At 39.1% G+C, this 16,773-nt stretch overlaps 1 protein-coding gene across 2 annotated transcripts in view; it reads right to left on the bottom strand.

The window, feature by feature from the left end:
• The window catches only part of LOC310997901 (spectrin beta chain, non-erythrocytic 1), a gene marked incomplete at its 5' end in the record, with an annotated part of 110,506 nt that overhangs the window by 57,259 nt on the left and 36,474 nt on the right, over positions 1 to 16,773 (bottom strand). For both annotated transcript variants that reach the window (XM_083987734.1, XM_083987733.1), the window contains 8 exons: positions 439 to 597; positions 1,401 to 1,518; positions 3,099 to 3,286; positions 3,615 to 3,727; positions 4,774 to 4,889; positions 7,824 to 7,904; positions 8,036 to 8,127; positions 10,767 to 10,940. In XM_083987734.1, the coding sequence (XP_083843860.1) occupies positions 439 to 597; positions 1,401 to 1,518; positions 3,099 to 3,286; positions 3,615 to 3,727; positions 4,774 to 4,889; positions 7,824 to 7,904; positions 8,036 to 8,127; positions 10,767 to 10,940 (1,041 nt within the window). The remainder of the gene's footprint in view (positions 1 to 438; positions 598 to 1,400; positions 1,519 to 3,098; positions 3,287 to 3,614; positions 3,728 to 4,773; positions 4,890 to 7,823; positions 7,905 to 8,035; positions 8,128 to 10,766; positions 10,941 to 16,773) is intronic.

The following is a 16,773-nucleotide window of genomic DNA, read 5'->3' as shown; positions in this document are numbered from 1 at the left end:
ACAAAAAAAAAGTGCTTTCACTGGTAAATTTTTCTACTTATTTCAATTGAAAATTAGTTTGAAACAAGTGAAAATGATCTAAAAACAAGTAAATGTTTAAGTTATGAGCCTTTTTTTAAGTGGAAAGAGATTAGTTTTGACTAGAAATGAGACATTTTGACAAGAAATAAGACAAATATTCTTGGAAAAATTTTGAGTTTTTGCAGTGGAAGAAAAACTTGCTCCACTATCAGATTTTTCTACTTATTTCAAGTGAAAATTAGTTTGAAACAAGTGAAAATGATCTAAAAACAAGTAGATTTTTAGGTGATTATTAGGTGTTATTTTGAGATGAAAGAGATTAGTTTTGACTAAAATTGACACATTTTGACAAGAAATAAGGCAAATATTGACCAGCTGCTAATAAGATATTTTTTTTGTTTTTGCAGTGTCCGTTACCTGGGAGACGAGCCGCTGGTTCTCGCTCAGCCACGTCTCCCTCATGGCGGCCTTGCGGTCGAAGCGCCGCGCCAGCTGCTCCAGCTTCTCCTGGCGAATCAGCTCCGTCCTCAGCGCCAGCTCACGCTCGTGCTCCGCCTTCTCCAGACGCTCCCACGCCTAAAACAAACACACAATGTCAACACAACTGCAACGACTCACATAAAAAACTATTATTCATTTAGTATTTAGTGTTGTTTTTCACCGATTTTAAAGGGATATTTCAAAGTTTTTGGCAAATTGGCCCATTGCCATAATCCCTATAGTCATAGCAGTAGGTTCGTTACCTTTAATTGTCGGTGCAAGCTATTTTTAGAACGGCGGAGCAGAGCCGTGAGCTGCTCAGAGCTACGCTACGGAGGCTCATGGGATTTCTTGGTTTCCCTCATTGATGAAACTCATCAAATACACAATCCAACAACTCCACAACGCTCTGGTGGACAAGTTGTGACCTGCACATTCACCACGCTATGAGATAATAACACAACGTTACCACACAGAGTTGTTTTAGAGGGAAATTCATGCAAAACCGCTGATGCACGTTGCCTTCAGGGACAGTTTTTTATCAAGCAGTCTCTGTATTTTCCTCTAAAACAACTCTGTCTGGTAACGTTGTGTTATTATCTCATAGCGTGGTGAATGTGCAGGTCACAACTTGTCCACCAGAGCGTTGTGGAGTTGTTGGATTGTGTATTTGATGAGTTTGATGAGGGAAACCAAGAAATCCCATGAGCCTCCGTAGCGTAGCTCTGAGCAGCTCACGGCTCTGCTCCGCCGTTCTAAAAATAGCTTGCACCGACAATTGAAGGTAACGAACCTACTGCTATGACTATAGGGATTATGGCAATGGGCCAATTTGACAAAATGTTGAACTATCCCTTTAAATGAACCACCAGATGTGTGTCAGTGGTTGATGACATCACCTTGTTGATGTCAGAGATGAGTTTTCCCTCTCGGGGAGTGTAGACCTTCTGGTTGTTGGCTCTCATCTTGCTCTGGATGGTGAAGAGAAGAACCTCCAGGTTTCCTTTCTCTGTGAACCTACACACACACACACACACACACACACACACACACACACACACACACACACACACACACACACACACACACACACACACACACACACACACACACACACACACACACACACACACACACACACACACACACACACACACAGTTAACAGGTGTGTAAGCGTCATAGATCTTTAGATTTGGCTTCGTATCATCATTCAGCATGTTTATGTGTTCATTTGTGTCGCTCATCCACAAGAAAAGACAAAAAATGAAGTTTTTTATTATTAAAACTGACTCTTTTTTTTCATTTTTTTTCATCTTTTAAAACAAACGTCCATCCTCATCTATTATTTCTGCTTCTGTTTATTTAAAACTAAACTTAAAGAAAGTTTGAATCTTAGTTTTTCAGTTTGTTCTTTCGACAACAGGAAGTCTTACAAACCACAAACCAAAGTTAAATCAGAAGACATAATCAACTTTCACAACATATGGTTTGCATCTGTTTTTATCTCCATGGCGACAGCTGCTGCTGCTCCTCCCAGATGAGTTGTGACATTGCTCAAACTCTGAGGTCAAGTTGTTTACATGGTGTTTACTGGTGTTGTTTGTTCACTAGTGGATTGAAAACATGTCAGATAATGAACCACAGTCGCGTCTCCACCCAGCTGAGGTTTCTCTCCAATTATCAAGTCATGTATCATTCAACTCATCGGCTGAATGAGCCGTTAGCTGCTCCGGTCTGCAGTCAACTACAGCTACAAGTCAAAATTTATGTTTAAATATGTAAATGAGGCAATGTCTAATTAAATATGCGCTAATTTGCATATATTTTCGGATAAAGCTACTTTATAATTATTGTTTTATTTTGTTGACATATTAGAGTCAGAAGTTTTTACAGAGGAGGATTTTGGATATCTCTTTTTATCACTCTGTAAATTAGAAAATACTGTCACCAGCCCTAAAAAATCAAATTTCGCCATGTTTCTATGAATAAAACGTTGTATAAATCAGGCTGTGAATGATATATCAACAATCCCCTCTGTAAAAACCTTTAGAATATAGAAAGGGATCAAAGTGGAAGGTTTGGTGTCTGTAAGTGCTGCTGAAGTGGAGATTTCTAGCTCAGAGTCTGAGTCTGAAAAACTCTTTCTGAGAAAACGGCCTTTAAAGACTTGGACTGGAAAACTCCATAGATTGTTAATGTGAATCGTAGTTTTACGATTGGTTGCGGATACGGAGGAAATGACCTTTTTTGGAGCCTACATCATAGTTCAGGAGAGAGAGAGCTTTACAATGACACCTGACATGACATGGGTCAGACTAACTTCTGGTGAATTTAGGAGAAATATGCAGTTAAAAGAGAAAAAATGAAGTAAAATAAAAACGTTAATGTGGATTTTCTACCATTTCTTTCCTCTATTCTGAAAGAAGACGTGTTAAGGAAGCAAAATAGCATGAAAAAACAGTGTTTGTGCCTGTCGTGTCTCGCCTTAAATAAAATAAAATAAAACAAGATCAAATAAATGATCCGTGCTGAGTGGCAGTGAGTCTTGAAGGTGTAATGATGCGGATGCGGCCGTGGCCGTGGTGCGTTCACTGACTTGGGCGGTTTCTCCACGGTGCGGTAGGTGTTGAAGGCCTGCAGCTGCTGCTGGACGCCCACCAGAGAGTTGGCGAACTTCCTGTTGTTGAGGATGATGATGGTCTGTTCGATCCACTCCAGCAGGTCCGACGCCAGAGACTCGTACTTCTCGATCATCTTCTCCGTCTCGATGGCGTTGTCCAGAACCTGCAGGACGAGGACAGCATGTGTAAATAAGCCCATTTTCCTTTTCCTTTTCTCCTTCTCTCTCTTTTTTTTTCCATTTTCCATTTTTTATGCACATTTGTTTTGGTTTTTCTTGCACCTTATTGAAGTGCAAGGTTATACTATCACTATTATCATTTTGTGATTTAGTTGTTACAGTCAATTTTGTACTGTCTCTATTGTCAATTAATGAGTCATGTTTCTTGGTTGTAACTTGTATTCTTGTTAAATAAACATTTGATCACAAAAAAACATGTGTAAATAACAGATAGAATAAAAACAGAGAAAAAGGAAGTGGTTGTATCGTCACCTTTCCGATCCTCTTGCCCTCGACCTTCAGAGCCTTCATCTTGGAGAAGTAGTGGTAGTAGGTCACCACGTAGGTGATGATGGACTTCTCATCGGGATGGTCCACACTGATGTCTGCACACACACACACACACACACACACACACACACACACATACACAATTCGAAAATAGAGATGAAATAATTACAAAAAGATTATCTAAGAGATGTAGAAAAAAGAATTCAAAGAGGTGGGCGAAGTAGAAAAATATATAAATATGTAAAAACAAGTACGTGATCTACAAGTGCTGCTGTGTTGAGACCACAGCTGCAGTGACGTCTTTTTTTGTTTGTTTTAAAGGGATAGTTCAACATTTTTGTCAAAGTGGCCCATTGCCATAATCCCTATAGTCATAGCAGTAGGTTTGTTACCTTTAATTGTCGGTGCAAGCTGTTTTTAGAACGGCGGAGCAGAGCCGTGAGCTGCTCAGAGCTACGCTACAGAGGCTCATGGTGATGATTTCTTGGTTTCCCTCATCAAACTCATCAAATACACAATCCAACAACTCCACAACGCTCTGGTGGACAAGTTGTGAGCTGCACATTCACCACGCTATGAGATAATAACACAACGTTACCACACAGAGTTGTTTTAGAGGGAAATACAGAGACTGTTGATGAAAAACTGTCCCTGAAGGCAACACGCATCAGCGGTTTTGCATGAATTTCCCTCTAAAACAACTCTGTGTGGTAACGTTGTGTTATTATCTCATAGCGTGGTGAATGTGCAGCTCACAACTTGTCCACCAGAGCGTTGTGGAGTTGTTGGATTGTGTATTTGAAGAGTTTGATGAGTTTGAAACCAAGAAATCCCATAATGAGCCTCCGTAGCGTAGCTCTGAGCAGCTCACGGCTCTGCTCCACCGTTCTAAAAATAGCTTGCACCGACAATTAAAGGTAACGAACCTACTGCTATGACTATAGGGATTATGGCAATGGGCCAATTTGCCAAAATGTTGAACTATCCTTTTAACCACAAATGTCTATCTGTGTCTCTGTCTCACTTTGGTTTCTGTGATGTAATTCAATAAGTTCCAGATAATTAAAATAGTTGTAATAAATAAAGTATCTGCTTGTGTAACCGTGGTAACGACTCGGCGTCACCATGACAGCACTCTCACCCTCGGCGTCCAGCAGCTTGGTGAGGCCCAGGTGCTGCTCGGCCAGGTTGAAGGCGTTCTGCAGGTTGTAGTGAGCGTTTGATTTCTTCAGCTTGTCGAAGTCGATCAGGTCGGGTCTGAAGACGACAAACACACACAACAAACACACAACAAACAACCATAAACAAGATATTAAACATAAATCCACTGTAACTTTCACTTTATTTATAACAGACGTTGAATAAATTATTTCATTTTCAGCTCATTTCTTGCTTTCCGAGGTCGGACACACACGGGGTTAAAGGCTCAATGCTTCAATTAATCATCACTGAGCGTCTCTGAGTTTGTGTGTAAAGTGGATGCACCGAATATTCGGTAACCGCATATATTCGGCCGAATATTGTTCCTGTAGCAACGCGCCTTTTAATGAATCATTTAAAAACCAAACACCCTGAACAGCATGTTGAGTATAGGCTACGAGAGGGAGAGACAGCGGCAGCAGTTAAAACGAAAGCTCCTCGTCCCAGCATGTCGCCCACTCCGTCCGTGGCCGACAGCTTTTAAAACAGTGTTTCCCAACCTTGGGGTCGGGACCCCACGTGGGGTCGCCTGACATTCAAATGAGGTCACCTGAAATGTCTAGTAGCCTAATTGATGAATTAAAAAAAATCTGACCAAGAAAGGTTAGGAACCACTGTTTTAAAAGACAGGTACTTGCATAGATGTTTCAGCACTCACAATGGGCCGATATAGGCCTAAATGAAAAACTTTATATAACTTGTTGTGCTTTTTTGATGAGCAACGGCAACTGGAATATTCAAGAACTGTCAGAATAGTCAATAAACATTTACTTTCTTTGAAAATTAAAGCAGAAGTAAGCGATCCGGTCGTTTTGGCTAATGCTGCGTTCCAGGCAGGCTTTTGAAACCGTAAATTACAGCTTCAAGTCACAACTTACGACTTTGTAGCGTTCCAGGCAACCCACTCGTGTTTTTCCGACCTGTTTTACCTGTGAAAGTCACTATAACGGCCACTCGTAACTTCTGACCCGTGAACTCGTACCAGATCGAACTGGTACGACTTCACAGGTCGGAAAAACACGAGTTACGAGTTGCCTTGAATGCACCATAACGTCCTCGTCCCTACGTCGCCACATTCACGGCGTTCCTTGGCTGCACACACAGCCCTGCATGCCGTTCTCTCTCCTCATTGGATAAAAACTGTAGGATACAAGGAAAGTTTTCTCCTGGGCTCAGAGCAGAGCAGAGTGACTGACAGACCCGTGTTTCAGTCCAAACACTCTATGTAAGTGATTGCTGTTGGAAGATACAACTATTTAAGACTTATATTAACACAAAAATACCGCTTACTTCTGCTTTAAGTTTAAAAAAATATTTTATTTAAAAACTTTATAACCACTTTCGGTATTCGGTGTTATTCGGTTATTCGGCCAAGCGTTTTGATTTTATTCGGTATTCGGCTTCGGCCAGAAAATGCCATTCGGTGCACCCCTAGTGTAAAGTCTCATCAGCTTCACTCAGCTGAACGTGCATAAAGAAGAAATGTTTACAACAGTGTTAAATATCAGAGGTTTGAGGCTGAGTCTGCTGACCGGTCAGCTGAGACGCTCAGCTGGTTAAAGACAAGACTGTGCAGCCGAGCACAGAGGAAACAGTGTGGAGGAGGAGGAGGAGGAGGAGGAGGAGGAGGAGGAGGAGGAGGAGGAGGAGGAGGATGAAGTCACTGTGTAGATTCATCATTTATTACATCTTATTCTCATGACTTATGTTTTGTTTTTCACTTCTGAAGCTTCACCACAGATGTTTCATCTCTGCTGCTCTAAACTAAACACTCGATGCTGCTAGATAGTGTTGTTATATCAAACAAATGTTCATTTCTAAACAGGTCAAAGGTGAAAGGACGGAGCACATCTACATCATCTACAAGATACAACATTCATCTATCACAGTTACAGCACATTTTATACTCCAGAGATGATGTCTATCTAGTCATAGTATTATCAACTTAATCAATTATTGTGACTTGGTTTTAATTAATCAATGAGACACAGAAGAACTGAATGAAGCCACAACCACAGAAACACAGACAGAAGATCGTCTAGTTTCTAGTTTCTCCGTCTCTTGCAGGTTTTGACAACCACAAGGTGCTTATTATTATTATTTATTTGGGTATTTACCCACTTAGTTTTATGTGTTGCTCTGTTGGTGTTACCTTCAGTTTGTCTTTATATATGTATATATGCCTATATATTAGACAGATAACGATTAGTGATAATATATTAGAATAAATCCAGCTAAATAAACTTGAAAATGAACTTATTGTACAGTATAGATTATAATGACAAAGAAGCTTGGTAGCTAATTTATGAATAGGGGGTGGGAATAAATACGTTTTACTTCTTCCCACTCCTTTTCGGTTATGAAAAAGAAAAAAAATCAATTTATTTTCATTTTCAATTATTTTTATTTTTTCTATGTGTTGTCTTTGTAAAGTATTTATTTGTTATGTCTGTCCATTAATGTATTATGTCTTATTTCTTTTAACATGTCAGTAGCACTTTACAATAAGGGTCCCATAATTAACGTTAGTTAGTACATTATTAAACATTAATATATAAACTAATGTGTTAATTAATGCTGAGTAATGCAGACATAATGATATTATTCAACTTTTATTATTACTTAATAATGTATTAACTAGCTTTGAGTAGTAAACATTAATTAACTGCTTACGAATAGGCTACATTAATTAATGTGTTTCCTAATCCTAAGTAATACATAATAATGATTGTTAATATATCTGCAAACAGTTAATTAATGCTTGACAATGTACTAACTAACGTTAATTAAGGGACCCTTATTGTAAAGTGTTACCAACATGTCCGAAATAAACTGAAACTAATTAACTTACTAACTAACTCTGGCAGTTTCTGAACATCTGTGTCTAAAGTTTATACATCTATAAATCTAATTTAACTTCTCATAAAGTCTTAGGAGATAAAAAAATACAATGCTTTTCAAGGCCTCAGCGTGATGCGTTCAGGTACCGACCTGTGTTTGTGGATGAGAGCGTTGAAGGCCATCCCGTCTCTCCAGCTGGTGCTGAAGTTGTGGATGTTGACGTTTGGATATCTGGACAAAGGAAGAAGGACATCACGGTCACACACACTCTTACAATCACACACACACTTTTAGTTAATGCCCCAGGGGCTGATGGGAAATGTAGTACTATAATGTCCTGAAATAACGAGTCTCTCTCTCACCCTGCCGTCTTCATCTGGCACCAGAGCAGCAGAGCGTCTTTAGCCGACTTCTTCTCCTTGTTGTCCTCCGTCTCCACGCTGATGTCCTGGATCTAAGACACACACACACACACACACAAACACACACACAGACACACACACAGAGTTTGAATTTCCAAGCTTTATCAAACTGTCCACACAGGTCAGAGGTCAACCTGTCCAGCCTGTCACAGATAACTCAAGTTGGGTCGGACCACACGCTTCCTTATTTTGGCCTTGAGAGAGTTCAAGGGGGTCCCCCACTTTTTATTGACATTTTACCACTTTTTTCTAGAATTGTTTAACTTTTTTTTTTTTTTACTATTATTATTATGTTTTTTTTTTAAGAAATTGTACCACTTTTTCTAGAATTTTTTTTACTTTTTTCTAAAAACTATTATTATTATGTTTTTTTTAAAAGAAATTTTACCACTTTTTCTAGATTTTTTTAAAAACTATTATTATTACGTTTTTTTTTAAAGAAATTTTACCACTTTTTCTAGAATTTTTTAACTTTTTTTTAAAACTATTATTATTATGTTTTTTTTTTAAAGAAATGTTACCACTTTTTCTAGAATTGTTTAACTTTTATTTTTTTACTATTATTATTATGTTTTTTTTAAAAGAAATTTTACCACTTTTTCTAGAATTTTTTAACTTTTAAAAAAAACTATTATTATTATGTTTTTTTAAAAAGAAATTTTACCACTTTTTCTAGAATTTTCCTAAACTTTTTTTTTTTCCCCACTTTTTTCTAGAATTGTTTTGGAGAAATCTTACCACTTTTTTTTCCAGAAAATTCTCTACAATATTTCCCAAAATTAACGCCATTGGCCCTAATTTGAACGTACATTGGCTTAAAAAAACTAACGTTCTTCAGTCTCAGAACAAACATTTGTGTATTTCTGGTGTTTTCTTAAAAATGTTGCCCAATGGGGGTCCGTGGTCTAATTTGTGTGGATTATACCTTATATTGGGGGTCCTGATGTAAAAAAGTTTGAGAACCACTGCAGTACAGGAGAGGCTTTTATCTGATAATTTACAGTTTGTTGATATTGTAGTGTATGCACACCGCCACATTAGATTGGCAGTGGTGGACACCAACATATGTGACACATGCACACACACACAAACACACACACGCACACACGCAGACACACACTCGGCTCCATTTCACCTCCTTCCTCCATCTCAGGATTTAAAACCACTAAAACACTTTTTTTTTTTTTTTAATCCTCGCGGCTTAAAAACATCTAAATCCTTTTCACCCGTTTTCGCTGCTGTTCTCCGTCCCCGCCGATGACATCATCATCATCATCATCACCATGACACGACACAACGACCCCGTCAGTCAGAGTGTTTGTGTTTTGGCTGTAATACATCTCGTCACTAAACCGACGCTGCGTTAATCTGTGAGTTTTAAAGTTTTAAAGATTCAAGACTGTGTCACATCTTTATTAGGATTAAAGAAGAGTGATGATGTCACTTTATAAAAACTCTGCTCTCGCGTCGTGTGGAAAAACACTGAGGAGATTTGAATTTTAATGAACTATGAAGATGATGAATCATCTGGATGAAGACGAAACATCTTCATCTGAACATTATTCAACTTTAGAAGCTGCAGTTTTAATTAACGTTATGGAACGACCTGCAGGAGGATTTACCACCGACTGAACCAGTAAGAGAAGAGATCTATCGGCTCTTGTGTTTGTCTTATGTCATTTGTAATTTGTACATTTTTATGCTGTTTCTGTAAATCTATATGGTGTTGTTTGTGCCAGGTCATTTTTAAACCTCAGTGAGTTTTAACTGGTTAAATAAAAGGAGAATTAAATAATAATCAGCACCGATTAAACTTCTAATAAATAATTTTCCTTCTTCTAAATTCGTTCCTTGGGTAAAAAATATACAAATAACTCGAGTCGTGTCGGACCACACGCTTCCTTTTTTTCGGCCTTGAGACGGTTCAAGGGGGTCCACAACTTTTTCTTGACATTTTACCACTTTTTTCTAGAATTTTTTAACTTTTTTTTGCAACTATTATTATTATTTTTTTTTTTAAAGAAATTTTTACCACTTTTTCGAGAATTTTTTTTAAAACTTTTTTTTAAAAACTTATGTTTTTTAAAGAAATTTTACCACATTTTCTAGAATTTTTTAACTTTTTTTAAAAACTATTATTATTATGTTTTTTTTTTAAAGAAATTTTTACCACTTTTTCAAGAATTTTGTAAAACTTTTTTTTTCTGAATTTTTTCCACCTTTTTCTAGAATCGTTTTGGAGCAATCTTACCACTTTTTTCCAGAAGATTCTCCACAATATTTCCCAAAAAATCACGCGATTAGCCCTAATTTGAACATACATTGGCTTAAAAAACTAGTGATCTTCAGTCTCAGAACAGATATTTGTCTATTTCTGGTGTTGTCTTCAAAATTGTGGTCTAATTTGTGTCGATTTAGGGTCCTTGATGTAAAAAAGTTTGAGAAGCACTGCTGTACAGGAGACCAGAGTCTATTTGAGGCTTTTATCTGATATTGTAGCATGATACCGCCAGATCAGATTGGGTTACTGATGTTATTTAATCTTGCAGGAGGTAAAACAGAGAAGGGAAGCGTCTAACCCTGTTCAAGGTGAACAACAAAAATCCGACTCTGTTTGATTAAACCCTCTCCTGTAAATGAAAGACGACGGGCTTCGTCCTCGTCCTCTCACCTGGAAGCGGAGAATGATGGTCCAGATCAGACCGAGCGTGAGCCGGTGGTTCCCGTCCACGATGTCGTGTGAGCCCATGTTCTCCAGGTGGACGCGCTGCTCCTTTAAGAACTGCAGCGCCTTGTCTACGTTCTCCAGACAGTGGATCCTCATCCGGCCCTTCGTGGGTTTGGGCTGGAGGAGAAACACACACAAAACAACTCAAAAACAACTCAACAACAACTGTCGAAAAAACCAGGAAGCGTGAACGAATGAACGGCTTCAAACATGAAGAGGAAGAGGAGGAGGAAGAGGAGGAAGAGGAGGAGGAGGAAGAGGAAGATGAGGAAGAGGAGGAGGAGGAGGAAGAGGAGGAAGGGGAGGAAGAGGAGGAAGAGGAGAACAGCTGCAGACACAGCTGAACGCCTTCAAACCGACTGTTGTTCTTTCTAACTATGATTTTAAAAAAACAACTTCTACTGTATGATTTATATTCAAACCAGGGTTATTAGAGTTCACTAAAACATGATTTAGTAGCTAAACTGATTTAAAAATAAAAATGACAATTTTTCCAAAAAATGAGAACTAAATAGTACAATGAACAATGCAAAACTAACTAAAAGACTAAGACTAAATAAAAACTAAATAAAACTAGTCAATGTCTCAAAAATAAAACTGAATTAAAACGGAATAAAAAAAAGCAAACTGGTAACACTTTATAATAAGTACACACTATTAATCATTAGTTAAGCATTAAAGCAGAAGTGAGTGATATATTTGTGTTAATATAAGTCTTAAATAGTTATATCTTCCGACAGCAATCACTTACATAGAGTGTTTGGTCTGAAACACGGGTCTCTCAGTCCCTCTGCTCTGCTCTGAGCCGAAGAGAAAACATTTATCGTATCCTACAGTTTTTATCCAATGAGGAGAGAGAACGGCATGCAGGGCTGTGTGTGCAGCCAAGGAACGCCGTGAATGTGGCGACGTAGCGACGAGGACTGTTATGGTGCGTTCAAGGAAACTCGTTTTTTTCCGACCTGTGACGTCGTACCAGTTCGATCTGGTACATAGACTGTACAAAAAGACGTACTGGTACGAGTTCATGGGTCGGAAGTTACGAGTGGCCGTTATAGTGACTTTCACCGGTAAAACAGGTCGGAAAAACACGAGTGGGTTGCCTGGAACGCTACAAAGTCGTAAGTTGTGACTTGAAGCTGTAATTTATGATTTCAAAAGCCTGCCTGGAACGCAGCATTAGCCAAAACGACCGGATCACTCACTTCTGCTTTAAGCATTAATAAACACTGAGTTCTTCATTTATAGCGCATCAGTACTCATTATAAATACAGTTAGTGCTGATCAATGATAAAACATTTTTAACTGTGTTTATAAACTACATAGGCTACTAATGAGTTTTCATGTGTTATAAATGATGAATTCAGTATGTCATGCTTCACTAATGCTTAACAGTGTGTATTTATTATAAACTGTTCAATTCAATTCAATTTATTTGATGAAGATGGACAGGTATGCCAGGTATTATCACAGTGGACGCTTCTGTAACATTGTGTGTTGTGGAGAATGCTCTGTGTAGATATTTATCTCTGTGAAATATAATTAGATTAAAACCCCATAATAATAATAATACTACTACTAATAAATAACTATAATACAATAAGAGATGAGCCGTCCACACCACATGTTGTCCATCTTCACTACGACCAGGACCTGGTCCAACAATAACACTGCTGTCCTCGCTTCTCCACACACACACACACACACACACACACACACACACACACACACACACAGCCAGGAGAGAGAGTTACCGTGGTGATTCAGGATCTGGATTCGGACCAGAGATATTTTGGACGCTTGTGTGTGTGTGCGGCGGTGGCAGATTTAAACCCACACACACACACACACACACACAGAGCTGCAGTGTTGTGTTAGTGCAGCTCAGCAGCAACACAATCCCTCTCCTCCTCCATCAGCAGCCGCTCGGTGCTGATGAGGCGGGAGTTTCCAGCATGAGGCGCTTTTTTTTGGGTTGTTTTTGCTGTTTTTAGACTGAACGCTCACAGGGTGTTTTTTCCTTAAAGGGATAGTTCAACATTTTTGGCAAATTGGCCCATTGCCATAATCCCTATAGTCATATCAGTAGGTTCGTTACCTTTAATTGTCGGTGCAAGCTATTTTTAGAACGGCGGAGCAGAGCCGTGAGCTACTCAGAGCTACGCTACGGAGGCTCATTATGGGATTTCTTGGTTTCCCTCATTGATGAAACTCATCAAATACACAATCCAACAACTCCACAACGCTCTGGTGGACAAGTTGTGACCTGCACATTCACCACGCTATGAGATAATAACACAACGTTACCACACAGAGTTGTTTTAGAGGGAAATTCATGCAAAACCACTGATGCACGTTGCCTTCAGGGACAGTTTTTCATCAAGCAGTCTCTGTATTTCCCTCTAAAACAACTCTGTGTGGTAACGTTGTGTTATTATCTCATAGTGTGGTGAATGTGCAGGTCACAACTTGTCCACCAGAGCGTTGTGGAGTTGTTGGATTGTGTATTTGAACAACATGCACCGACAATTAAAGGTAACAAACCTACTGCTACTGTAAGACTATAGGGATTATGGTGAGAGGAGGATCTGACTAAATGTTGAACTATCCCTTTAAGTTTGGAGCAGCCTCAACACTCCCCCGGTCGCCTCCTCCCATGTTTAACTCCGTCATCGCTGTGAACTTAAACCACAAAAAATATGAAAAATGACTCCAATTCTCTCAGAAGACATCTGGTCGTGTCTTGTATATTTTTACTATTTCAAACTAATCCCATGAAAACCCCCGACACGTCTTCTACAGCCTATTACCCCCCTCCTCCCCCATCTGCCCCTCCTACCCCTCCTCCCCCCCAGAGACCCACAGCTCTATTGTTCCCAGAAAAAAACCACAGAAACAGTGAATCAGTGAGTTTTTACTGCGACATGAACTAAAACTAAAAACATCAGCAGCACTGCGGGAAAATATGTGGAGGATAAAGTTCAGTTCACACTCGAATTTCTCATTACTTATTAATATATGAAATGAATCATCATGTGAGGATGAAGAGAACAATAAAACAATACAGTCGTGTGTTCTGGAGGAAAAACACCATGAAATGAAGTTTATATTAAGCAACAATTATCTTTCTGCGGGCATGTGTGAACAATGTGACACAGTTCAGAGGAGGAGGAGGAGGAACACTGGGTTCAGCATTTAGACCATTTATACTTTGTTGTAAAAAAAAAAAGAATCTGTTATTCTTACAAAAGGGAAATGATTAATTTGTTTGTTGCATAATATGTTTTAATTTTCAGGTAGAGAAACTGGTGTTTTGATGTTTTTATGTTAATGGGACTACGGACGGAAATTAGCATCTTGCTATAATCCGGTACATTTACATGTTATGTCCATTAATGTGACACTGTCTCATTCAAATAAACAAATAAAAAGTAAAGTAAAGTAAAACCAGCGACACACAAGACAGTGGAAGTTGTAATGTTTAATTGTGGTTAAGGGTTAGGCTATTTTTTTATTCCTAGTTATTTATTAAAAAAAGACTTTGTAGGCCTTCTACATCTATTCTGCTGCTTTATATTTTTATGCAACGACCAAAAAGTACATACGAATTTCACCGTAATCCATTGCCATTATATAAACTTGAAAAAGAAAGAGAATTAAATCTGCTGCTACCAAGTCAAATACGACTTTACTTGTATATTTCCAAGTCATGTCATGTTGTTTATCGTGACAAAGGTCTGGTATTATCTTCTACACACAAACCATATGGTGAGATTAAATGAAACCTGATGCATTATAGTCTCCATCCACTGCATATAAAGAAGTTAAAAGACTTTAATGCATTGATAATAATGATAATCCGATGAAACCACAGTGGCCATGTTCTGCATTTACCACAAAGTGTGAAATCCCTTCCATCATTACCTGCAACAAAGCACTGACTTGCATTTCAAGTCCACACATAGGCCTACATTAGCTGCCTTTGCTATCTGCTGTCTCTCTTGCACTGACTATTTGACCATTTTTTATGAATGTACTATTTTATCTTATTTATTTCTGTTTATAGAAATGTCTGTTTTTAGTTTGTGCCCATTCCTTGCTTTTATATTTGCTTACTTTTTATCTGGGACCTGGGAACAGATTCCGTTCTGTCATGTTTAACATGTGGAATGACAATAAAAGACTTTAACTTGAAATGTTCTGCAGATTTACATTTCTATAGGACGAATCGTCTTGTTGTTAACTACTACTTCCGGGTAGAAAACCAGCATGAGAACAATAGTGACGGACGAGAGTTTGGCTATATATATCTAATTTTTCATGTCACTATATCACCGTTTAGACTAATCTGGTGTTTGTCAAGTTTATAAAACCAATGATTGGACAAACATCACTATTTCTGTGTGCATGTTTTTGTAATTAGTCATGGTTATCATAGATTAGACGGGCTAACGGTTAGCTACCTGTTTAACTTTAATAACTCAGTGACTCAATAAACGCTCCATGAAAAAATATTTTCTCCAGCGGATATCTGAGTTACAACATGACTGAGCTAACTGGAGTAGTTTCATGTCGTGTCCCACAACGGGAGGGTTTTAACAGCTGACGTCCTGCTGTTAGCTTAGCTACCGCTGTTAGCTTAGCTACCGTTAGCTGTCCCTGTCAGCTGAGCCACTGATGCTTTCTAGACACTGTGATTCCCCCAAACTGAATAAATACAACACATAGCAACACAAAACACACACAGAAATAGTAATGTTTCTTCAATCATTTTTCAGATTTGTCTAAACGGTGATAGGGCCTGAAAAATATGATATATAGCTAAACTCTTGTTCGTTACTATTGATCTCATTCAAATTACGTGCTGGTTTTCTACCTGGAAGTAGAATGTAAACAACAAGGCGATGCGGTCTATAGGGGAGAGTGTGTGTTGTGTTGTGTTGACAGTATGAACCAGTCTGGATGAAGAGGAGGATCGAGCCTCCGTCTGAATGTGGAAACAGCCGCTGGCTCTCAGATTCCTGAAGCCGAGTCTGGAGGCGTTTTGGCTCCGAGTAAAAACCCTCAGAGTTACTCAATGACTTCTTTCACAACTCCAACTCCGCTGCCCCCCACCCCCCCCCCCCACCCCCACTGAGATTCCCTCCATCACTATCAGTCTGCCTCTCTCTCTCTCTACTTCCTGTACCGAGGGTTGTTATAGCTACTTTATGTTTTGTGTGTTGTATTATTGTTGTGATGGATGTGAATCTCTGCTGCTTCCTGTCTGGCTGTGAGCTTGTGTTTTCTCTCTGCGTGTGTTTGACAGGCGGAGAAAAGAAAAAGGCCGGAAGACCGACGGAGAAGAAGGAGAAGAGTTTGGCTCGTTGCACTGGAAGTCACAAGGGCTGAGTGTGTGTGTGTGTGTAAGAGTGAGTGTGTGTGTATTACAGTAAGAAGATGGACAGAGAGACACACAAAGGGCAGCAGGTCCAGCTGTAATGTATTCCTCCCGTTGCCATGGAGACGGGAGGCTGGCAGTAGCCTAACTGTTGTATCTCGGTCACTTTGTCAATCACTGAACCCACACACACACACACACACACACACACACACGCACACACACACACACACACAGAACTCATATCTGTCAAATTTTTTTTCTTTATCACTCAGATTATCGTTGTTACTGTTGCTAAGTAACGGAAGCTGTGTTTCTGTGTTTGTTGTTCTGATAGCTACATCACATGCAGCGTTGTGCAACTTAAAGGACAATTCCTCTCAAATTAATTCAACCTGGGGCTCTAGTTTCTTAATATTTCAGCTCTAACAGAATTAATCTGCAGATTTTCTCTTTAATGTCTCCTGTCCTGCAGTGGTTCTGTCTGTCCCTGTAACGGGAGCAGACAGATCTCAGGCTGTTTACATCCCATAAAACCACTAGTTTTTCCACAGACAGCATCAGATGTCT

Source organism: Trachurus trachurus (assembly GCF_905171665.1).
Source record: "Trachurus trachurus genome assembly, chromosome: 15".
NCBI lineage: Eukaryota > Metazoa > Chordata > Actinopteri > Carangiformes > Carangidae > Trachurus > Trachurus trachurus.
Note: the sequence above shows the minus strand (reverse complement) of the source record. Positions and strands in the feature narration are given on the sequence as shown.